Genomic DNA, 24,909 nt, shown 5'->3' with positions numbered 1-24,909 from the left:
GATCCACACTGGAGAGAAGCCTTATGAATGTGGGCACTGTGGGAAGTTTTTTAGGGAAGCAGGAACACTGCGGGCACATGAACGAACCCACACTGGAGAGAAGCCTTATCAGTGCAATCAGTGTGGGAAATGTTTTGGTTCAAGCGGATATTTGCAGATACATACAAGAACCCACACCGGAGAGAAGCCTTATGACTGTAAGCAGTGTTGTAAGTCGTTTAACCAAAAAGGAGAATTGCGAAGGCATGAAAGAACTCACAATGGAGAAAAGCCTTTTGAATGCAAGCAGTGTCACAAACGCTTCACTCTTAAACAAAGCTTGCAAATTCATGAAAGGACTCACAGCGGAGAGAAGCCTTTTGAGTGTGAACAGTGCGGAAAATGTTTTAGCACTAAACAATATTTGGGTCATCATACAAAGAGCCACACTGGAGAGAAACCGTTCCAATGCAAGCACTGTGGCAAGGCCTTTACTCAAAAAGCTGTATTACAGAGACACGAAAAAACCCACTCTGGAGAAAAACCATACGAATGCCAAGAGTGTGGGAGGTGTTTCCCTGAGAAACGAAGTTTGCAGAAGCATGAAATGATCCACACTGGAGAGAAGCCTTATGAATGTGAGCACTGTGGGAAGTTTTTCAGGGAAGCAGGAACACTGCGGGCACATGAACGAACCCACACTGGAGAGAAGCCTTATGAGTGTAATCATTGTGGGAAATGTTTTAGTTCTAGGGGATATTTGCGGATACATGCGAGAACCCACACCGGAGAGAAGCCTTATGAATGTAAGAAGTGTTGTAAGTCGTTTAACCAAAAAGGAGAATTGCGGAGGCATGAAAGAACTCACAATGGAGAAAAGCCTTTTGAATGCAAGCAGTGTCACAAACGTTTCAGTCTTAAACAAAACTTGCAGACTCATGAAAGGACTCACAGCGGAGAGAAGCCTTTTGAGTGTGAACAGTGCGGAAAATGTTTTAGCACTAAACAATATTTGGATCGACATACAAAGAGTCACACCGGAGAGGAACCGTTCCAATGCAAGCACTGTGGCAAGGCCTTTACTCAAAAAGCTGTATTACAGAGACACGAAAAAACCCACTCTGGAGAAAAACCATATGAATGCCAAGAGTGTGGAAAGTGTTTTTTGGAGAAAGGAAGTTTGCGTATACACGAAAGAATCCATAATGGGCAGAAGCCTTATCAATGCAAAGAGTGTAGCAAATGCTTCAACCATTCAGGTGATTTGGAAACACATAATAGAACACACACAGGAGAAAAGCCCTATGAATGTGAGCAGTGTGGAAAATGCTTTAGGGTCAAAGCAACTTTGCGTGTTCATATCAGAACACATACGGGTGAAAGGCCTTACCAGTGCCAACAATGTCACAAGTGTTTTAGCCAAGCAAGCACTTTACGTTTGCATTACAGTCTGCACACTGGGGAGAAACCTTATGAATGCAAACAGTGTGGTAAGTGTTTTCGATTGAAAGGAACTTTGCATTCACATGAAAAAAACAGTTGCAACCAGGACACAATGCAAACGGTGTTGGACATGGCCATGCAGGAACTTTGCTCTGTCATAGTAGAACCCACTCAAGAGATTGACGTGATCAGTGGAAACTATGCAGAAAGTGTTTGAATGGAAAGAAATTTTCAGACTTACAAGACTACATTTGTGAGAATGCAGTTTCTACAGAACTGACCCCCAGCAATGTAAAAAAAATTAATAAACTTGTTCTATTTTTGTGGGAAACGTAAAAATCGGCTATTACCAGTGATATATCCCCAAATAATGATTGTAAGTGACCTTACAAGAGTACACGTTTGAGAGTGCAGCATCTCAAGAACTGAACCCCAGAAATGTGAAACAAATGAGCTTGTTCTATTTTTGTGTGAAGCGCAACAGTCGGCTATTACCATTGATATATTCCAAAATGATTGTTGTGGGAAGTTTTGTTTTCCTATTATGTCGTGCACCAGTTGGCAAGTTTTATTTGTGATCATGTTTTCTCTTAATAGCAAGTAATTTGGATTTTAATGGTTTTACATTTTATACATTTTGGAACCGTGACATACTTGAAATTATGCGTCGTATTTAGTTACAGTGTTACAGTAGTTACAAGTTCAAAATGAGTATAATACCCTGAGTCAGTTCCAAGGGAAAGTCTATTAAACTAACCCTCGATATGTAAAAATACCATGTTATAATAAATGACTGACTTGTGATTGGTTATTGTTTAATGGAGATAAAAATATCGTTTCAGTCATATCTTCGACATTGTTATGCAGTAATGGTAACCTAAACTCGGATACGATTATGGTAAATCATGTGTATAATTTAAAAACGCGAAAACATCACCACACTAAACCTCTCAAACAAAGTCACAGCCATGCAATATTGTTGGTAGTGCCTCGAAAGTTAGTCATAGGTTTCTGAGGAGCTGTGGTGCTGTTCGTGCATTGTTTTGGGAAAGTTGTGTAAATACACGAAGTTGACTATAGTTGATCCATACATGTTAACGTTAGGAAAAAAACATTAAATCATGTTGTTTAGGTTTGTAAGATAAAGAAGGGAAAATATCTCATGTGTTTACATAGAGGATATTACATGACGGCGCGGAGATACGAAATTTCTCTACTCGTGTCAGAGAAATTTCGTATCTCCAAGCGGTCACGTAATGTTCTGTTTATTATATAAACACCAATGAAATACCAAATCATTGCAAAAGGCGCAATTTATTATGTAACCATAGCAACGGTGATCTTTTCACGTGTGAAGATAAGTTATTTTCCCACGTGTGAAGATATCATGTTTTCGCGCGAAAGCTCACCTGGTATTTCACTGGTGTTTATATAATAATGATGATTAATAAGAAAAATTCTGATAGTGAAAGGGTGATAATCTGGGGGAATAGAAACGGGGCTTGGGACCGATAAGCAATGCTCCCACAACTTGAAAAGCGGTCCACTCACAAAGCGGTCAGCGGAGTATTAAAAAACAGGAAATATACGTCTGAGATATGGTCTGGGAACTTACCGCCTGTTGAAAGAGATTCAGTCCATTTTGGTCGTAATTATGCAACTCTGTCGTTTCTGTGTGTCCGCAATCTCGTACCCAGAGGCCTCAGGCTTTTAGGTCAGCGGGTGGGCGCCAGGAGAGAGAATGGAGAATGATGGAAAATTCGAAAAAAATTAAATTTTTTGATTGGCTGCTCCGCAACGGCTTCCATTGTTTTACCGCAGAAATCCCGCGGTAATAAAATTCCAGTTCCCAAAAGTCTTTCCTGGCGACCAACTGCTGGCCAAAGATTGGTGTATCCGCGACAGAGCTTTGAATCAACCTCATTCCCAGCGGCATCTCTCAGAGGGAACCTCGTTCCCAGGGTCCTCTCTCTGCCTCTCTCGAGAAAGGAAGAGAGGGGACCCTGGGAACGAGGTTGAGGCTAGAGCTGAATAACGTTTTTGCAACGTCACTGGCATGCGGCCGAGAACGTGGGCTCGTCATATGTTTGCGTTTTCAAAGAAAAATGTAAGCAAAATCAACCATAAATTAACTATGAACAGTTGAGCGGTTTAAAATAACGGAAACAGCAACGACAATTGAATATCTGGTTTTATTGAGTTAGGCACATAATGTAGTTTTAACTACGATTCCAGTGAACATAGAACATAATATGCATAATGTTAAAGCTCAGTCCCTTGAATTCGATCGCGGCTCAGCTCATCTAATTGAAACTCGATCTGAGAAAAATAAACTCGATTGGACTACTCTGAGAAGGAAACTTGTTTACCTGAACAGCAAACCACACAAAAATTCTAAAAAGGGGAAAAAAGTGCAAAATTCAATAACCCTGGGAATTAACCAGGCGTATACAGACAGTACTTAACTTGTCCTTTCGGCCGGATGGAGCTGAATAACGTATTCCCCACGTCACTGGCCTGAGATGCGTCCAGGAACGTGGGCTCAGGCTCTCGGAGCCTTCAAATAACTTGAATTTGTGGGAGACACAGAAGTTCAAAAAGTATCTCGGTAAGTGGAAACACAAGCCAAATTTATGTGTTTTCAAAGAGAAAAGATAATTTCCAAACAATCTTGGGGGTATATACAGTTTTCAAAACTTGTTCTCCTGAGGAAAAACCACTTTGAGAGGCCCAGTTGGTAGCCTCCCATTCAGTCGTTTTAAGGGGACTCGTATTTGGGAGCTTAAGCAACGACGACGGCGACGACAACGACAACGCCACAAAACAACAGGTTTAATGAGCAAAAACAATCGCTCTGCACGTGTGTTTACACTGGTACATTTCTTTGCCGTCCTTTGCAAAACAACAACGTGAAATGACTAAATTCTAGTATTTGGAGAACGTGAGCATACGACGGTGAATTTTTCATTTTTCTTTCTTAACTCTAACGCCACTCCTATCAATTTGGTTCCTGGATAGTTCGCCATTTTTGCAAAAGTTGAGCAAGTTGAAATAATCGCGAAGTAGCACAAATGAAATAATGTTATATTTTCAGGTGACGTTTTCGTTGCCGTCGCCGTCGTCGCTGCTTAAGCTCCGCATTACCTCCTCAAGTCTCCTAAAAACGAGCAGCTCCAGGTGTTAAAAAGAGAAAGAAGAAGGACGACGACAGCTGTTATTGTTGTCATTATTGGACAATTTTGTCGAGTATGATAATGCCTTAAACTATATTGTAAATAATTATTGTAATTTTTTCTCATAACTGCTTCTTGAACACTGACTACGATAATTTCGGTCCTTTTCCTACTGACGCTACATCTTGGACGTCCTACGGCAGAAGACAACTAAAACTACTCAAAAAAGAGTAAACCACTGCAAATGAACCTTTATCACTCGGCGGCCATGTTGAATCTCAGAAAAATAAAAAGCTTTGTTTTTGCACGGCAAGCCTCGCACTGAATTCGTGTCTGGCCGAGGCTTGCCGTGCGAAAACAAAGCTTTTTATTCCCCCGAGACTCAACATGGCCGCCGAGTGATAAGGGTCTATTAATGGAATGAGGCGCCACCCCTTTTAAGGTGTTTCGATACAATCCTTGTTAATATCGATTTTGCCATAATTCCAATCCTGGAAAACTTCAATCCTAAGCCAATAACTAATGTAAGTTTCACATCGATCGGCATCTGAAAAAGTGAGATATGGTCCCTCAGAAATTGTATCGAAATACCTTAAGGACGGTGCTCCCTTCTCTACTCCGCATACGTTCTACGCATCTCGGGATGTTCACTAATTCAGAGATATTTTTGCTTTGTTTCATTAAATTTATATTCAGATGTAAAGACTCATAACACTACACCTTATAATTTCACTTTACTTTCCAAGCGGCCTACAGACAAGCAAATACTGTCCCTGGCACACGACAGTCACTTTCTTAAGAAAATGCTAAACAACATTCAAAGAAAAGATGAAGACCTCAAGCCTGTGAAAGTCACTCCCCTTTTTCTTGTCGCGTTTGCAAGCGGCCCAGCACATGCAACAAAACGTGATACAAATCCATAGTAACAATCTCCACGCAAATGTGACCTCAAAAGTGAAATCCCACTCGCCTGTCTCAACTTTCAGGCTTAAATGACAGATCCTCAAATTCGCCGAGTCCTGCATCAGCTTCAAGCATATTCATAAAAACCGACATGGTCTCTTCGCTTTGTTCCATGGGCGTTTCCATCGACTCAATTGCATTCTGCATCCCAATTAACTGTTCTAACAAGTGCGCCTGCGACACCTGCCGTGAGTAATCCACTGCTGGGGAACGCAAGCCCAAAGAACCGGGCGTGTTGGGTGAAATATCGTCCATGTTTATGGTGCTTATACCAGTTGGCGCATTTTTAAATGAAGTGTCTTCGTTTGACGTGCCAGTATCGCTATTGACCCAAACCTGCCTGGAAAATGGAAGAAAGTAGGTGTTTTGTCAGTGTATAGAGTGTGTGGACGGCGGCCATGTTGGAGGATTAAAACAATAGAAGGTATTTGCATAAAAATAGAATATATTTCCCAAAGGAAAATCATTGTATTGTTTCGGTCCTCCAACATGGCCGTCGTGCACACACTCTATATATCCCACTGGAAAGGGCGGTTGGTTTCTGAAGAAACTGTGGCACTGAGTCGGTGGGACGTGAAAACGAATAGCTGGTTTTATTATTCAACACATTGTAACACTGCCCAAATATGGCCATCGTGCACAGAATATTCGTCGTCCGTAGTCAACAGATATCCTGCGATATACGTAATTTCATGTGTCAGGAAGACAAATGGCAAAATAAAGATCGTCTCCAGCTTTTCTGTAATAAAACTGCACCTTGTTATCAATGTGTTCAATAATAAAACAAATATCCAGCTCAATCTTGCGGAATATCTCCTGATTTTAGCCAGCTCGGCCTACGGCTACGCCGGCTAAGTATCAAGCGATATTCGCGCGATTTCGCAGGATATCTGCTAATTATCACTTGAGTTGCTCAGGCATTTTGGCCACCGTAAAGAGATTCGAGTGCTAATCTTTCGAGTGTTAGCTCTTCTTCAGAGCGCATCCAATCTATCTGACGAAGGGCTAACGCTCGCAACGTCAGCTATAGAGACTATTTACGGTGGCCAAATAGACCAACTTCGATAATTGTACTATTAGAATTTTGTACTTGGTTTTGAGGTTTAGTGGAATAAACAAAACAGAAGATACATTGAAGTCCAGACAAAATAATTAATTTCTTTTGTTTTGTTTCCCAAAGCCTCGTAGCGAAGCTAGAATTTTAATACATGAAATTGGTCCATTACCTTATCACCAAGTTGATAAAATTAACAATTGTTCCACTCACGCTTGTAAGTCAATGGTTAACCCTATAACCTCGCCTTGAAGAACAAATAACTGGCGAAATTCTGCTACGAACACTACCCATGTTATATATATGTTACTTGCTGACTAAGCAGGAGGGCCATACGGACGTTATAAACACACACACTGAGCAGGAAGATACCTGTCACTTGATTCCTGGTTTTGTACCTCCTCGGCCACCATGGATCCAATACGGCTTGCTGCGGCGTTGTACATACCTCCATCAGTGTCAGAGCTGCTAAGACGAGGTGTTTTAGCACCTGACTTTGATCCTGGCCAAAAATATTCTTGCATTAGTGAAACAATCACTGTGGACAACTGCGAATGCAGAAACCTGATTGTCTCCAATAGTCATCAGGAAACTCAAGGACGCAAATACAATCACTATGCATGTACGTTATACATTTTGATACATTTATCCTCCCCCACCCCCCAGACTACGAGTACTCCCTTTTTTCCCATGTCTAGCAAAGGACGCAGAACACACGCGCGCGTAAAAATTGAGACACGTGATAATTTTGACGCGCGCTCGCGTCTCGTGCTCGCTCCTAATGAAGAAAGTAGAACACGCACGGGTAAAAATTTCGACACGTGATAATTTTCGCGCGCACTCGCGTCTTGAGCTCGCTCCTAATGAGGAAAGCAGAACACGCACGCGAGTAAAAATTGTGACACGTGGTGACTTTTGCGCGCGCTCGCGTGTACTTTCGCTAAGAAAAATATAGGGATACTTGTGGCCTACCATTCCTTAGCTATTTAATTTCACCTAAAGGCCGATTTACACGGTACAACGTTTGCTTACCACTGTCGCATGCGATTTCTGGAGCGCACGCTGCTCGCGCCATGCAAAGAGTCGCACACCACTCTCGTCATTCAACATTGCCTATACCTACGATTGTCGTAGGATTTTGGAACATGTTTTAAAATCCTACGACTTTTTTTATGACGTACGCAACAGTCGTAAGCGAGTTGTAGGTTTGATTTCCACAAAACAATTTGTGTCGTAGGCCTGCCGTAAGATTGTCGCATGCGACAAAGTCGTGCCGTGTAACTCGCCCTTAACTCGGCCTTAACGATGCTAACACTTGATTACCCATGGGGGTCATAAGAATAAAGACAAAATGTATCGATGTTTAAACAAACTCTCCAAACTCTGCCATAAGAAATATGTGTAGTACAGTCAGGAGAACATGCATGTTGATACTAGGACTGAAGGATAAAAGGTTTACCAGGATCCATGAGCGCTTTCTTTCTTAACACTTCCAGCACTTGCTGAACGCCCGACTGATAGGGACGAGTGGGTATCAGGCCATCAGATGACACAGAGCCCCCATCCGTAATCATACGCACCTCAGACGCAGGAAGACCAAGAGATTCCAAGTCCCTGGGATCAAGATAAAGATAGAAAACTCGGAATACACTCCACTGAAAAAACGTTGTCAGGTCAAAGGAATAAACCATGAACGAAAGACCCAACAGCTTTCTGGGAAGAGTTTGACCATTGAGCTTGTTTGTATTTTTCGTGTTAAAAAATAAAAGCATGTGCGGTTTTTAGGGCTTAAAATTGACATATTTGTCGCGGATGTGTTAAAAAAAGAAAGAAAGAAAAGAAAACACGAAATAGCGCATGCTAATTAAGTCACCCCATAATTCCATCAGGTGGCATTGTTCACACTTTGCACCGGACGACGTTTCTTCAATCGAGTGTGTACTTGGCGAGTAGCCCATCATTGCGGACATCCACCCTCCTAGCCCCCACGGTCCAGTAAAAAGAGAAACGTAGATGATGATGATGATGATGATGATGATGATGATGATGATGATGATGATGATGAAGATGATGATGATGATGATGATGATGATGAACAAAGTCTTAACAATATAGTTGAAATAATCACCCCATCCCACCCCCAACCCACCGCCCACCCCTTTACCAAATGTCAGAAATTTCCATACAAATTACTGTTATCCATCAAGGACACAGTTCTTTGTGTTACCATTTATTGTTGTTTTAAAGGATTCGTTGTTGATGTATGTTTGCTGTTCCTTGTGTTATGAATATCTCTGATACTTTCTTGTTCCAAAAGCTACCTGCGGGTTCTCACATTTTTCTCCAATTAATGCAAATTGTTGTTGTTGTTGTTAATGTTGCTGTTGGGAAGCCGATTTTTAGACTTTGAGCCAAACGGTTCCCCTGACCTTCTTATAATCGCCCCGACAACCATTCTAAGAAATATAATTTTTGGCGCAACAAATGCTTCGATTATTCAGATCATGGTTCCGCAAGCTCATAGTCTAACCTCTCCAAGACCATCAACGGTTCTTTAAAGATTTTCTTCATAGAATCAAAGTCCAACTGGCATGAATACCAAAAGATCATTCATACTCACGTGACTACCATGTTAACACAGACGATAAATTCCAGTTCCTTCGACCAAGGATTTCTGAAGACAGTGGATTTTGTTTTTAGAGGGACAAAGTGTCCTCCTTTGCATTTGAACCTGTAGGCATCTGAAACGACTGTCTCTCCTTGCAAAGTCCGACGATGGGATACCGCCAGGGCGTTAAGATCCTCTTGGTGGAAAAACTCGTACCCAGAACTGCCTATGAGCTCCTGAGGGAGAAATCCAGTAATGGCCGTAGTTCTAAGAAAGAAAGAAGCAATTGGTGAGCTTGGGGGTGGAACAAAAGGTGGACCGCTAGCCTTCAGTTCGAGAAAAAATGACCTTCAAACTCGTTACAAACTCATTCTTTTCACAAGCCAGGGAACTTCCACGTTTGAAGTTTAAACTGGAGACAAGTGAATTCTTATTTGATCACATCACATCCATTTTGCAGACCATGTATATCGAGAAAGATAAACTTGAAATAGAAAAAAATGCGTGTCGTGTTGTGTGCATGTAATGTGTGTTTCCGACCTTGTAATTTGAATTATTTCCATGTAAATCTGGATTCCTAGTTCTTTAACTATGTTAGTTATTTTACGAAGCCTGTACATTTCATTTATTTAGTGCTGTTTTGTAATGGTGTATTCTTTTTAAGCAAAGATAATGATATGAAATAAATGTGATGGTATATTCCAAGCCTGGTGAACGAATGAGAATGATGTATTATTCTAGAAAGTGACACAGGCATACTCGGGAAAAAAAACGAGTGCTCCTATCAGGAGTCGAACCTAAGACCTTCTGTCAAAGGCGATAGAAACCGAGAGCGAGCCGTCTAATTGTTTTAGCATACCTCAGTGATCGATCTATCAGGCAAAAAAATCTTTTAATTTCATAAATTTTGATATATTTGTGCAAAGATGCATGCTAAATCGCGCGCTCTGACAAACTGCCGTCTATCGATCGTTAGTGTAAATCTACTAGTGTTCTATCACGAATGCCGTTCTCTGATTGGCTACGCTACTCGCTATCTATTCTGTGATAGATAGTGAGTAGCGATTTTCAACAAAATGGCGGCCACTTCGTCGCGTTTTCGTAGTGTCTGCGACGAGGATATAGATAATTTACTTGCTTAGTTTTGCAGGACTAGTAGATTTATACTAAAACAATTAGATTATTCGCTCTCGATTTCTATGCGTGATAGCTGATTCGGGCTGCGCCCTCATCAGCTATCACGCGATAGAAATCTCGAGCTCATAATCTAATTGTTAAATAGACGGTACCTGTGTAGCCAATCAGATTGCGCGTTACGCGATAGTCGGTCACTGAGGTATGCTAATGGAAATTATTTCATACCAAATAAGCTTGGCTGCTCCACATACCGTTGATCAACAAAGGTGAATTTGCCGTCTATCGTGTGGCGAGATATAAACTCCTTGGCAATGCCCGGACGTGAGTAATCCGTCATTTCATCGTAAATTGTCTCCAGTCTCCCCACGGCCACAAGGCAGCTCAGATTTCTGGATTCGTTATCTTCATCTTCGTCATCAAATGACGTCCCTGTAGGTGGCCACGATTTCAAATACCCCGTGCAGTGAACTAAACCAGCAAACAAAACATAACGAGGAAAAAAAGAGGTCAACGGGAATATCTTCAAACTTCCACAAGATCAAGCTGTCTATATAGGCCCTTTGCAGCGAACGGGCACATGGTACTGCATCCGACATGCTGGAGAGCACGTTGGGCACTTAGACATCCAAAACATAGCGACTTCATCCAGTCAAACTTAAATTTTCTCTATTTCGGATGTCCCAGTGCGCAGCTTACTCTCCAGCATGGTGGATTTTGTACCATGTGACCGTTAGCTCCATTGTGGCCATCATACAATAGACCGTAAAATGACGCCATAAAATGTTCAAAACTTAGCAGTGAAACCACTTGAGTTTTGAACACTTTATGAGGTCATTTTATGGTCTACAAGAGTATACACAAAAAGACAACTGCCGTCAGAGAGTCTTTAAATATCAATCCTTGACCAAACCAGGGTTTAATCTACAAAATTGTCTTCTGTAGGCGTAGACATTTGAGGGCCTTTTTTTGTTTTCACGAAAAGAGGCCCAAGATATATCAGCTTCTAATGGGCCATTTCCGAGTTGCAGTGAACCTCATTATGAAAGCGAGGCTAAGTGCAAAACTTTTTCATATGGAAATAGTTTTGTTTGCATACGAATGAAAGCTAATTTTCATAATAAAAACTTTGTACTTAGCCTCGCTTTCATAATGAGGTTCAAAGCAACTCGGAAATGGTCTATTTAAAGAACCCAATCTGAATTAACGATAACTTGTTGGTGAAAAATTAATATTTTGATGTATGGTCGGGAACTATTTCTAAACTTGTTACTTTTGATAGCAGATCCAAATTGGTAGTGTAGGATGTTCGTAAGGCTTTAAAAGGTATTCAAATCTCTTTGCGATAGGAACAAATCCTCCGTTGGTGAAATTTGTGCAGAATGTTTGACGCCCTTCTGCAAAGTTTGTGCGCCACCGTGTTTCGATTTGCGTTAATCGCTAGACGGCCGACAGTACGCAGACGACCTTAATTTAAATTGTCGGCCGACAGTTGGCCAGTCAGTATTTTTGTAAGTGTAAAAAATAATTAACGGTCCATCGTAATATTTTGTTTGGCTTCAAGGCAGTTGCCTAGCAGGAGTCCGGTATCCTAGGGCGCCCAATACAATGCCCTGGACGCCTAAATGTTTTGCAGCAGCGCCTAACATTTCACATGTTGGGCTCCTAACTTCTCGGCTTTTGGCCTTGAAGACACCTTGAAAATGTGTCTTAGGCAGCAACCTTGGGCTTTGAATTAAAGTTATGTTCCACCTACCAACAACATAAGGCTTCTTTTCGGGTGCCGCAGCTTGTTTGCTTTTGTTTTTTCTCTTCATGAGGCAGAGCTCAGAGTCTTGGTTAGCATCTTTGCCCTTTTTCCCTTTGTATCCGCACTTCATTCGACAGAAGAACGACCTCCTCGCCCCAGAACACAGTCTTGTCGGGGTCTGTTGATTCTCTGTTTTGAGTGGAAGGCCCGTCTTTGCATCAATTAGCCTTTCACGAGGTGTTGTGTCCCCGGAGGACAACTGCTCCTTGACTTTGCTGACGTCCTTTTGGTGAATGAGATCAAGGAAACTATGTCCCACAAGATCAGCCTGATGGCGGAGGAAAAGAGAAAATTACAGTGGAACTCCGCCTTACGACCACCTCGTTATTACGACTACTTTTTTGTACTCCAGTCATTTCCTCAGTTTAACAACCTCGTTAATCCGACCACCCCGTTAACACGACCACGTTTTCACGGCTCGTCAAGGTGGTCGTATTAACGGGGTTCCACTGTATATGCGATCGGAAGACTAATTGAGAATGCTAAAAAAGTTTGTTTCAAGTAATTCGGGCCGGATTGTTCGAAAGCCGATAAACGCTAACCTCCGATTAAAAGTTAACCGAGGTTTTCATCTCGCTCATTAAAAATGATTTTAAAGGCTCATTTTAAGCTGATGGTAAAGAAAAGTCTAAGGAAAAACTAAGGGACAAAAATCTTTCGGACGAATCCTTACGGATTAGTAAATATACTCGAATCAAAGTCCACGTTAACCCAGGATTAGCTTAATCGGGCTTGAACAACTGGGCCCTGCGACAATAATCGTCATCATCGGCAGTGTACGCGTCATGCCTAAGTAGTTGCGCGCGCTGGAAGATGACAATTGCACTTGACCAGGGTCCTTTTCCCCGCAAATTTCGTAAATAAAACGGTTGTTTCTACATTCTCCGAAACGTCTCACTAGAATTTTGTTTATTTGTCACAGCCATATGTTCTCAGAAATTGTAATGGTTATGATTAATAAACAGGAGGCATGAAAAGAAATAGTTCAAATCGTAACCTACAATGGCTTCCATGAGTCTCCTGTAGCTCAGTGGTAGAGCATCCGAACTAGTAATCGGAAGATCATAGGTTCGACTCCTGTTGGAGAACTCGGAATTTTGTTTCGAGTATGCCTGTCTCACTGAGTGAAAAAATTCATCTATCATTTATTCACCAGGTTTAAAAAGCTCGTTGATATTGGTAGGAGGGCCATGCACCATAATGTTTGGCCGTGTAGCCAGCTACTTTTGGAAGTCCTTTACATGTATTCACGGTATTCAAGTGCTTTTACAAAACTCGTATGAAATTTAGGATGACTAGGTGACTCGTGACTTAATCTAGAACACGCAACTGATTAAGTTTTGATTGCTTCACAAGTATTTTTTTTTATTTTTTTGTTGAAGCAATGGTGAGGAGATCTGAAGTGGAGACAGAATCAAACTTCGATGCAATCGCTGATTTTGATATAGATGAGGTTGTAAACTGAATAGCTCAACAATGTAATGTAACAACTTTGTTTTTGTCAATTTTGGATGACGTATGTTTTAAAGTAGTCTCATTTTGGTTTATCAACATAGTTGACAACTTAAAGCACCGTAAAGAGATTCGAATGCTGAAATTTCAAGGGTTAGCCTTTAGTCAGAGTGAATACTTAAGGTCAACCGGCTGTGTCGTATTCCAAAAAAAAATAATAATAAAAATGTGTGTAAGAACTACTAAAGTTCGCTTAAATGTCTCAAAAGTATTTGACTTTGTCAGTAAAATTCAGGGCCCGGTTATTCGAAAGCCAATTAACGTTAATCCACGATTAAAAGTTAACCGAGGCTTTCATCTCGCTCATTAAAAAATGATTTTAAAGGCTTATTTTAAGCTGATGGCAAAGGAAAGTCTAGGGAAAAACTAAGGGACAAAAATCTTTTGGACGAATCCTTTTGGATTAGTAAATATACTCGAATCAAAGTTCACGTTAACCCAGGATTAGCTTAATCGGGCTTTGAACAACTCGGCCCTGAGTAAAGAGCTTTAGGCATTAACTTACAGGATTCTGATTAAGATAGTTCTGAATAGAATCTGATGCATAAAGAAGGCACCCTCGGTCACAGCCAACCACAAACAAGAATCCCTCTGCTGTTTCAAGAAGAAGATTCTTCAGATCCTCATCAGACAAGAATGCTGGTTTGTAGTTTGTCTCAGTAAAGGGGTCAAGAGCTCCTGAAATACAAGTAGAAAAACTTCAAGTTGTGAAACGAAAAATATACTAGATTTCTCACCTGACAGGTGAACCCTGTCACAGTCACAGCCACACAATCAATGTCAGGGAATGTAAAATATATGAAATATCACTAGTAATAATCAAGGATTAGTAAAGTACGTTCGATCTCTAGTGAAATAATATGGTATCCAGACCGAGGCGAGTCAACCCGCGGGACTTCACTTAGCCAGCGGGATTCAGAGCTCTCGCTTGAAATCGAGACGAGTGATCAGCCAGTCAAAGATGGCAGGCGCCCAAACCCTGAAATTGCACAGCATCCAGAAAGAAGCGACACGAATAGTATGCGTTCTTCTAACGTCGAACACAAAGAACTGAAACCATCACTAAACAAACAGTGTGATTCCATCCGCGCTAAATTATTTGTTTGGATCATTGTTTCATTGTTTTCTGTCCTTTTTTAACTTTATAAATACTTATCATTGACATGTTTTATCACATTTTAGCGTTCACGGCGTTCTTACCGATTCTTAACTGTTCGTACGTAACATATTTATGCTAAGTTTTTTATTTTTTACTCGCACTTGAAAATGGCCTCAGAGAGGTCGAAACGTCGTGACTTTTTAGCGTTAACTTTTACAACAAAATCTATTACTAAGAAATTACTCATCAAAATATTATTTTGTCCTGAATAATTGGATTGTGGTACTGTTACCTTTTAACGTCTTCATGTGCTGCACGGCAAGTCTCAATACAGTCAGTTTGTCAAGCTTGCGTGACATGGCATTACACATTGGGATCATGGTGGATAGCTCATTTATGTATGTGTTCATCTTGTCACGTCGCCTCTTCTCAATCTCACTATGATTCTGCCTATAACACATTTTTTAAACATGATGATTGGATAATGCAATGCAGAGTTTTGATTGGCTTAGCAGCCATGGTACATGAGCCATTACATCATGCCTGAGAAATAGTGACCATTAAATTGTTTTCTGGTCGTTCTTGCAAAGCAAAATCAGCAAGATCTAGCAATATTTCTTGGATGTTTTTAATAAAACAATAAAAAATATTATTCCACTCGCGCACGTTGGATATGGTATGTTTATAGCCAACTCAGCACTACGTACCTTGTTGACTATCTGTCGTCTCATATCCAATGCGTGCTTACGAAACATATATTGTGTAGACAACAAAGAGAAACTTATGTCAGTTTGTAGACTGTAGCAGCCGTTTGAGTCAATATCTTACTCTTAGGGAAGAGACTGAAGTTGGTATTCTACAAAATTTAATTATCACTTACTTTGTGTAGGCCTTCTGCCACCCCTTCCTACCCTCCTCTCCATCCCTAAAACTAAAAACAATCAAATTCTACTTTACCAAGTTATTCCAAAGTTTGATATATGAAAGTGATATAAAAGTATATTTATCAATAATAACTACGATACAATTTACTATTCATTTAATGTCCTTTAAACAGAAAGTTCCGATATAAAAGGGGCCTGGCCAGGCCATTCTCAGCGGCCTTCAGTTGTCAATCAACCATAAGAGTGTAAACAACTGACAAACACTTGACTGTGTCTTTTTCGTCGGCTTTTACCGATACAATTGGCTTAGTTTTCAGTATAACCCTTCTTACACAAATTAGAACTTTATATCTTATATTGCTGTGGTGAAATTATAAAATTTTGAGGCATATTTTTCAGAGGATACTTGAGTCAACTACTTGTCGCGGCTGAACAGTGTCAAAATTCGCATCTCACTCCCGCAAAGGTGTGAAATGAGGGAGGGGCTTGCCCTTTTATAGTGGAACTTCTTGTTTAAAATAGGTTGGTTTCACTTTGCATTCAAAGTTTTTTTTGATCACATCATTAGTTGTGGTTTAAACACAACTTCCACTCGTGAATCTCATACATTCTGTGATAAAGTCTTCCCTTCAACGAACAGCCCACTCTAAATTAGTTGACTGTGGACCTGTAACTTCAAGGGTAAGGTACATTGTACCTCCTCATAATGGTGTGATCGTGGCTTTGAGCAAGAGCAATGTGACAATCAATTATGTTCGATGCATAATTCACATTATTTATAAAAAATTTCCTAAAGACGTTCTCTGGTTAAAAGTTAAAAAAAAAAAAAAGAGAACGTCTTTAGAAATTTCTTAATTATGCCTGGTTACTCATCGATTTTTAAATTATTTTATTGGTGACAAATAAAAGGTATTTAAAAAATGTACACTTATTCTGATGGGCATTGCCTTTTTTGAAGACTAACAAGACTGCAAAACCGTCTTATGTCGAATTTTGCTGACTCAATATTTTGGCCTCACTTTTCTAAAAAACTAAGGGTAAACCAACAGGAAAAAAACCAGTGATATTCTCTGACAAAATTGAAGGGTATGCAAAAATTCAGAAACTTTTGAGCAAAATGAAACATCAACTTAAAATTCAACATAAGACGGTTGGCCATTTGTTTCAAGGACACAAAAATCTTGCAAACACTCAGTGAGTGGTGCCATGTTTTATTTCTTCCAGACACTTTGTTTTATTATAAATGAAGGAATTTTTTAAAGAAGGCATATTTCATGCTGCCATATACAAAGTCATCATTGAAACACGTTTCAGCCTGTGTATGTGAGGACCTTCAAGGGCCACTTATATGCACTGGTGTTGATTGAGAACATATATGAGATGAAAATTGCTGCATATATGTGGGATAAAAGACTTATTAAAAACTAGATCATTGTATAATGCAATCCCAGGGATTTGATTGGCTCAGTGGCCATGGTCAGGGGTTTCAATAAAATTTGAAGTAGGTGGATGGCCATACTTGAGTAGGCAGAGGAGACAATAGGACCCCTTGCCTCTCTTGGGGTCCCTAGAAAATTTTGAAATCTGAAAGCTCGGAAATGCATTTTCCAGCATTCTGGGCACAAAACTGATTTTTGCTCCTTAATCAGAACAAAAACAATTTTTAAATTTTACATGACTATTGACTTGTGCAAAATACATTTTAGTCATATGTGTATCTTGCACATTGTATTTACATGTATATTAACAAACTGGCAACCATAGAAATTTAATAAGTAACATAGTATGTCTGTATAATATTTAAATAATTATTGAAAATGTTCAATTTCTGTAACATTCAGGGCATAAAATTATCTTCAACTAGGTACTTAAATTAAAAAAAAAAAATTAACAAACCATAAGTAAGGGGCGCTGATATGGTGAGAGGCCGCAGGAGTTTGCGGGTTGCCGGCTTCTAATGAAATCCCTGAATTGGTATATGAGCCATTATACCATGCCCGAGATATAGTGACAATTAAATTGTCTTCTGGTTGTTCTTGCAAAGCGAAATCAGCAAGATCTTATTGATTGTTTTCAATAAAACGATTATTTTAAAACTGGATCATTGTATAATGCAATTCAAGCAATTTGATTGGCTTAGCGGCCATGGTATATGAGCCATTATACCATGCCTGAGAAATAGCGACCATTAAATTGTCTTCTAATAAATTGTTCTTGCAAAGCGAAATCAGCAAAATCTAGCAATATTTCTTGCTTGTTTTTAACAAAACAATTATTCCACTCACACTTGTTGGATATGAGATGATTATAGCCAACTCGGCACTATGCGCCTCGTTGGCTATCTATCATCTCATATCCAACGCGCACTCGTGGAATAATCATTAAATATTCCACTCATGCTTGTCGGATACATAAGATGATTATAGCCAACCCGAATGTGGCTTGTGAAATAATTGTTAAATATAAGGGGGATTATAGTGAGTAACTGGAGAAAAAAGTCTTGTATGTCGTGTTATTATTTTGAAACAAATGGCTGACTTTTTTTTTTCTCCATTCAATTTGCCCTACTTTCCTCTTTCAAGGTAAAATATTCTTTTGGTTTTTGAACTCAAGAACAAGAGTAGCGGGACCAATTTGAATGCAAACAAAAGAATATTGAAATGTCAGCCATTTTTACATCAATCTAGCCTTCTCTTCCAAAATAATTAACAAATAACTACAATTAATAATTATTAACTAAATTATTCATGAAGGATGTTGCTCTCAACACCCAAAGATTACAATTTATTTACGTACATAATATTTATTAGTAAGAACACAGACAAATATCAATCATTTACCTTCCTTCCCCATCAAGAGTTTCTGTGTCACTCACATCACTAAAACAAAAAATAAGCATTATTTTATTACTCTTACACAAAAAATTTAACAGTCCCAATTTAACCTTCCAGGATTTATTAATATTCTGCAAAGACGGAGGTTTGTTGTTAAATGTAGGCTTTACGGTGACTTTCAATAACTTGTGACCTCTTAGCTTCAAAACCTAATTAATTAACAATTTGTGTCTTTTACTGCCATCAATCATAATTACGACGATAACTGACCGATCACAAAAATAAAAAACCTCACAAAGTGGATTGAAATCTTCCAATCAAAGCATTTTCACATGATGTTTTGACACTGTTAAGCCAAACAACCTCTTTTCGTAGAGGTCCAAGGCACTGATTGATATTGTAAAATGTAATGGTTGGTTGAATCTTGAACTTCAGAGTCTATATGGTATTAAAAGGCGCACTAAAAATAATATGACGGTTATGCTCTTAAGCCTGGTTTTCGCTAGCGATGCAAGCACAGTCACAAGCACAAACACAAGCATAAGTCAGAGTGCTTGTTTCACTGTGAAAACGGACTCAGTGCAAGCACAAGGATCAAAATTTTTCCTTTTCTTGCGCTTGTGGTTGTGCCTGACTGCCGCATTTGTTTTCACTAGACATAAAACTCTTCTCTTTTGCTTGTGCTTATGCCTGTGCTTGCATCGCCAGTGAAAACCAGGCAGTTTAATTACAGATTTGATTGTGAATTTGTACTGAAGTGCTATTGACTGATTTTTCATGCTCCTATAAACAGTTTTCACAAAATTAATTTAAAAAAATTAATGAAACCATCTACAAAAAGAAATGCGTCATTTTAAATAAAAGGACGATACTATTTACAGACAAAACCCTTGTGAGAAAATTGTTGTTTAAACTCTGATGTAACAGATATAAAATCAATCTCCTGGGTTATTGTTTGCAGGTTGAGACATTCAGCAGTTTGTCAGCAAAAGTAATGAAATTGAAACTTGATGTAATGCCCTCTCTCGACGCATGGAAAAATATCAATGAAAATGGATGAGAATGGGCTGTAACGACATTTTCTGAAACAAACCAATTCACTAGCAAAAAATCAAAACTTTTGATTTCTATTTAAATGTCTTAAATCGAGAGGGGAGAGTGTTGTAGTTGTTGTCAATCCTCTATCATCTCCATTTCCAGCTGAGACGAAGCAAGGTCTTTTCACATGTTCTGATGCCTATCTGTGAACCGTATTAATTTGCGTTTCAGTAATAGACTAGTAACCTGGAAAAATGCAAGCAAATTCAACCTTTTTTTATAAAGCATTTTTAGTAAAACTTTTTTCATGGAGTTATGTTATATGTTCTTGTGTTAAATTAAAAATTTTTCTTTTTGCAAGTTTTGCCATTTATAATCCATGGACTCAATTTTCACGTGCACATGGTTTTTACCCATCAGTTGTTGCTCACCAGCTGCACTGAGACTTTTAGTAGTTTTAGTAGAATCAAAAATTTCTTTTGTAAATTGCAGTCTTTCATGATGCCTACCACAATTGAAGGACTGAGAGTATGACTTACTTATGTCAAATTTTAGCCCGGTTTTCGATTTCACTCGGATTTGTCCGAATTTTTGCTCTCCCTGGTTTTGAAAACACTTCGCAGTTTTACAATTATAATTGAAGGTCTGAGAGCATAACCGACTTATGTCGAATTTTAGCCCGCCTTTCGATTTCGCTTGGATTTGTCCGAATTTTGGCTCTCCCTGGTTTTCAAAACATTTCGCGGTTTTACAATGGTGGACAAATCTCCTTGAGAAAACTAAACACGAACAGAACAAAAACCACTTGCTTACTTCTCCCTCCCACCCCCTCCCCCTATGCAATGACAACCGAACACAGACAGGCAAAAAACCACACACTTACTGTTTCTCCCTTCATAATTCTACGAAAAAGACTGCTTTTGTGTGCCGTGTTTCAAAGACAACGAGTGTATAATGAATACAAGTATTTAATACTCAGTGCATTGTCCTTTTGGTCATCCAGTGTCTATAATGTTACCGATATATCTTTACAAGGTGGTAAAATTTCTCAATGGCATTAATACGAAACACAAAGCGGCGTAAAAAAAAAAAACACTGGACAATAGTTTTCAATCGAATTGCAGTTCACATGCAAAAGTTTGCACAAATCCGAGCTACATCGAAAAACGGGCTGAAATTCGACATAAATGGGTTATGCTCCCAGCCCTTCAATTTGTGGACAAAACTCCTTGAGAAAATCAAACACGAACAGCACAAAAACCGCTTGCTTACTATTTCTATCTTGTTAATTCTACCACAAAACTTTACTACTCTCTCCCACCCCCTCCCCATATGCAATGACAACCGAACACAGACAGCCAAAAAACCACTCACTTACTGTTTCTCCCTTCTTAATTCTATCACAGTGACTTCTCCCTCCCCCCTCCCCCTTATGCAATGTTGATGTAGGAAGTGATGCCTGCCAGGAAACTGTTCATGACCCAAAAAAACAACATTGAGTTGGGGTGAGGGGGGGGGGGAATTTGGAGGTTTGAGGTCTATTATTTGTTATTGATATATCTTTACAAGATGGTAAAAATTCTCAATGGCATTAATACAAAACACAAATCAGTGTAAAAAAATTGAATTTTTTCAATCAAATTGCAGTTCACATGCAAAAATTCTGACAAATCTGAGCAAAATCGAAAAACGGGCTGAAATTGGACATACATGTAGGATCGGTTATGCTCTGACAGCCCTTCAATTGAAGAAGACCTGTTGAATCTTGAATCAAACTTAACACAAAGTGATGTAATTTAGTTAAAATACCTAAAATGATACTTCATTTTGCAATAAAAGAGGCGTAAAATTTTATTGACCGAATTGTTGTAAGCCAGATTGTTTTGCAAGGGAGCCATAACCCCAAATTCAGCATTTTAAATAGGTATTATAAATTATTAACTTTGTAAAAATATTAATAATTATTACATGGGATGCCTGTGCAGCCCACGTTGTAAGATGGGGGCCGTTTGTTCTTCTTTGTATCCACAAATGTACACCTTTCAATTATTAACTCATTTTACATGTATCAAATTCAGTTTTCTCCTGGAGGGGATCTTTTTGTCTCCTATTGTCCTTATTGTCTTTAACAAAAACGGTCCAATCAGAATGCAATATCTTAGTGTATGTCAGGAGGGATCGGAGGAGAGTTAATTACTATAATTGTGATTATTCAGGTCCTAGTGATCTCTCGGTGGAACTGAAAAGGCTTCATTAGTGACATGGCCATATTGTTTTAATGTTTAAGATTCCAATGTGCCATTTTCAAAAAGAAAATTAACCCTTTTGAAGCGGTAAATCAAAAGAATAACTTCTAAGAAGCACTCAACAGTTAAAACGGTGGAAATTAGAGAGTTCAAGGCGAAGGAATCATGCTTCTGTTTGACAGTTGTAGAACCATCCAGAATACGTGGGGGAAAGGTCATTAGTAAAAAACAGATCGCATCACTTTCAATTGTCAAATTGATGCTTAAACGCAACTGGAAATCCACTTAACAAAAAGATTAAACTAAGGTTTGATTGTCAATTTTTACTAAAAGTTTTCATTTAGGAAAGCTTTTTGCCTGTTTTCTTTCCGTTTTTTTGGTGAAACGAAAATAATTTGTAATCTTACACTTTTGTTTACATAACCAGAATAGAAAACGTGAGTCGTGCCAATTTCTGGTACAACAATAAGATGCTTAACACAAGGAAAACAACATAACGCTATCTTTGTGACTCAAAATATTCCATTAGCTAGGATAGTCTGCGAAACATACAATTTATTAAAAGAATCAATGAGCCCACATTAAGCATCATGCATAAATGCCAGTATAGGCATCTTGTTTAATATTAATTATAAATATATTCTGGCAACTAAAAAAATTTCCCTTGGCAACTAAAACAAAAGACTTGGTTGCCAAATGGCCACTTACTGAAAATTTAACTTGGAGGGTTGCATGACCATGGGAGAGCCAAATCATATCTATTACTGTCCCCTGTGTATTAAAATGTAAACAAACCGAAATCCTCCAGCATATACCAAATTCGCCCATATGACAACACGATCAAATTATGTGCACAATTTTGGCACTGACTAGAGCTGTTCATTTATCCCTCTCAATTTTATACAACATTGCTTTTTTACTGCAATATTCTACAAAAATAAAGCAGTATAGCCACATGCAGTCATAGACGGCCCTTTATTTCATTTAGGAAAACTTTTTGTCAGTTCTTCTGTGTATTTTCATTTATCAAACATCATGACCCAAATCCTCAAGAGCAGATCAAATTTGCTTAGATGTGACACTGGGAACAAATATATGCAAAACTTTCAAAAATTTTTAGTTTTTCATCCCAAATTATATATTTGGAAATTCTAACTATTCTAGACCAAAGGTGTGTTGTACTTTTAATCCTGTTAAGTGTCATTTTGTACTACCAACGCGGTTGTTTATGTGATAATTATGCTTTGGTTTATCACGGACTTTATACTGAAAAATCGTGCGGCGATCACTTAAGCCAGTCTCTCAAGTGGATTGAGGAAAGAAAAAAAAAACATGAGTTAATTTCTCCCAGGTCAGCTGCCTTACTTCATTGATATATGGAGCAAGCACTGAAAAAAACTATTCTGCTCTAGTGTAAAACTATTTTATTGTGGTATTCCTGCACTATGATTTCAGCTTTCATAGCTTCAGCTTCTCTACTACATATATTCATCCATGAAGTGGCTCACAGCAGCATTTCAGTTGGGCAAAAAGGTCATTCAGACTCCTCTTAAAAAAATGTCAAAATGTCTTAAAGAATGCCAAAAATTGCAATTATTAATAGCAAAACCATTATCTTCAGATCTCTTGGCAAAGATAGAGAACTCTAATTGAAGAGAGGGGCACAGGCATGCATTCATGGATGTTAAAATGCGATTTTAATTTGCTTTAATGAGCATCCATGCATAAAGTGTACACCGACTGTAAATGGCGAGAGAGGACAGACCCGACTGGATGGCTGCAATAATTTGAAATGAGAAATCTATAAACATGACATAAACTGATCGTAACAACAATTCTATATTTATAAATGTGTCCATGACGACAGGTTATTTAATCCAGGTGTCTAACTCACATGAGGTGAATATCTTAATAAATTAATTAATATTATGCCGAGACTCTATTAATAAAAACAATAAGCCCAAAGTATGCTTAATTTTTAAAAACGCTTTACAATATATGTACGGTTATTAAGTTAATGGCATTTTCTTTCCATTCCACAAATGCATTTGGGATAAAAATCAATGGCAAGATATACAAAATAAAGATTGATTAAAAGAAAACGCGATGTTTCAAAGAGTCATGCAATTCACGTGAAAATAGCCCGACATGTTACGTCGAGTTGCTCATGTGAGGTCGCCATTTGCAGCGTAAAAGTACATGATCCGCCCATTTAAAACTGCCCAGGGTAAGAACCAGCTCAAACTATGGCTAATATCTGAAGCCCAGGTGAAACAAAAACGAGTGTTGACGAACTCGTCTGACCTCGAGATTCCATGTATAGTGCACTTCCGATGAGTTCCGGCGAGAAATATAATTACGGTTTGGAGCTTCGAATGGAACTTAAGTGAGACTTTGGAACATCACTATCGCTTTGTTTGCCTTTAACTCTCATAGCCCTCTCATACAAGAAGCTTGTTTCAATATTTGCGTGTTCAAAACGTGTGCTATCGTTATAAATAAAGCTATAAACTTATTTGCGTGTAAGCTACTGACAGAAAGTTAACTCGTGTTCTAATAAACCAAGTGTATCGTACGGGAAAAGAGTCGAACTTTTTGCGACAATCATCTAGCAAACGTCCAAATTAATCAGATCATAACTTGATTTAACTTAGTAACATGATTAAATGTACGAACATTAAATCCTACCCACAAAATAATATTCACAGCAAACGACCAAGCGAGAAACCCATTTCTGTATGTCAATATTAAACACCTGCGAAATCGATGTTAACTCACTCATTTATGCTCTCTGTTCTTCTCCTTTTTTTCCCTGAACACCCATCCATGTAGATTTGCTTGAAACAAAAGTCTTTACACTCCAGACATTGAGGACGACTTTGCACAAATCATTGAACTAAACTCGAGAAATTCGTCGTTGTTGCTCACGGATGGTCGAAAGTTCGATTGGTCCTTTGCTCCAGTTTCCCGCGGAATTTCGAAAGTGTTCGACTTGGAGACTGGAAACCAGTCACGTTGTAGCGGGGCGGCTGTGTTATTTTACGACTTTGAAAGATTGACAAAATCACAACAAGCAATATTTAACCTGTGCAATATTTAAACAATGTAAATAAGTGGTATTCTTTGATTATC

At 38.9% G+C, this 24,909-nt stretch overlaps 2 protein-coding genes across 3 annotated transcripts in view; one reads left to right on the top strand and one right to left on the bottom strand.

Annotated features, from left to right (window-relative positions):
• Positions 1-2,101, top strand: part of LOC146484646 (uncharacterized) — an 11,310-nt gene extending 9,209 nt beyond the window's left edge. The window contains exon 2 of the mRNA XM_085104740.1: positions 1-2,101. This exon is cut by the window's left edge and continues 843 nt beyond it. Within this exon, the coding sequence (XP_084960866.1) occupies positions 1-1,639 (1,639 nt within the window). The 3' untranslated portion in view covers positions 1,640-2,101.
• Positions 2,102-3,595: 1,494 nt separating this feature from the next.
• Positions 3,596-24,732, bottom strand: LOC146484645 (protein cycle-like). Of its 2 annotated transcripts, none has more exons than XM_085104742.1 (11): positions 24,556-24,732; positions 18,500-18,538; positions 15,656-15,706; positions 15,068-15,225; positions 14,182-14,354; positions 12,111-12,432; positions 10,609-10,825; positions 9,233-9,487; positions 8,072-8,226; positions 6,985-7,114; positions 3,596-5,898 (listed from the first exon to the last, which is right to left on the bottom strand). In XM_085104742.1, the coding sequence occupies exons 1-11, from the start codon at positions 24,603-24,605 to the stop codon at positions 5,571-5,573; spliced, it is 1,878 nt and encodes a 625-aa protein (XP_084960868.1). In that variant the 5' UTR covers positions 24,606-24,732; the 3' UTR covers positions 3,596-5,570. The 2 variants fall into 2 exon arrangements, with proteins under 2 accessions (XP_084960868.1, XP_084960869.1); XM_085104743.1 differs by having other exon boundaries at positions 15,656-15,700.
• Positions 24,733-24,909: the final 177 nt, after the last annotated feature.

The sequence above is a fragment of the Pavona decussata genome, unplaced genomic scaffold, assembly GCF_977016875.1.
Source record: "Pavona decussata unplaced genomic scaffold, jaPavDecu1.1 SCAFFOLD_32, whole genome shotgun sequence".
Taxonomy (NCBI): Eukaryota; Metazoa; Cnidaria; class Anthozoa; order Scleractinia; family Agariciidae; genus Pavona; species Pavona decussata.
The sequence above is the reverse complement of the archived record's forward strand: the minus strand, read 5'-3'. Positions and strand labels throughout refer to the sequence as shown.

Excerpts from the sequence above, each read along its gene's own strand:
- LOC146484645 (XM_085104742.1), bottom strand. The coding sequence starts at position 24,605 with ATGGATGGGTGTTCAGGGAAAAAAAGGAGAAGAACAGAGAGCATAAAT. Across the intron at positions 12,433-14,181 it reads ACTATCTTAATCAGAATCCT|GCTGATCTTGTGGGACATAG; the intron begins GTAAGTTAATGC and ends CTCCGCCATCAG. Across the intron at positions 5,899-6,984 it reads AACCAGGAATCAAGTGACAG|GCAGGTTTGGGTCAATAGCG; the intron begins GTATCTTCCTGC and ends TCCATTTTCCAG.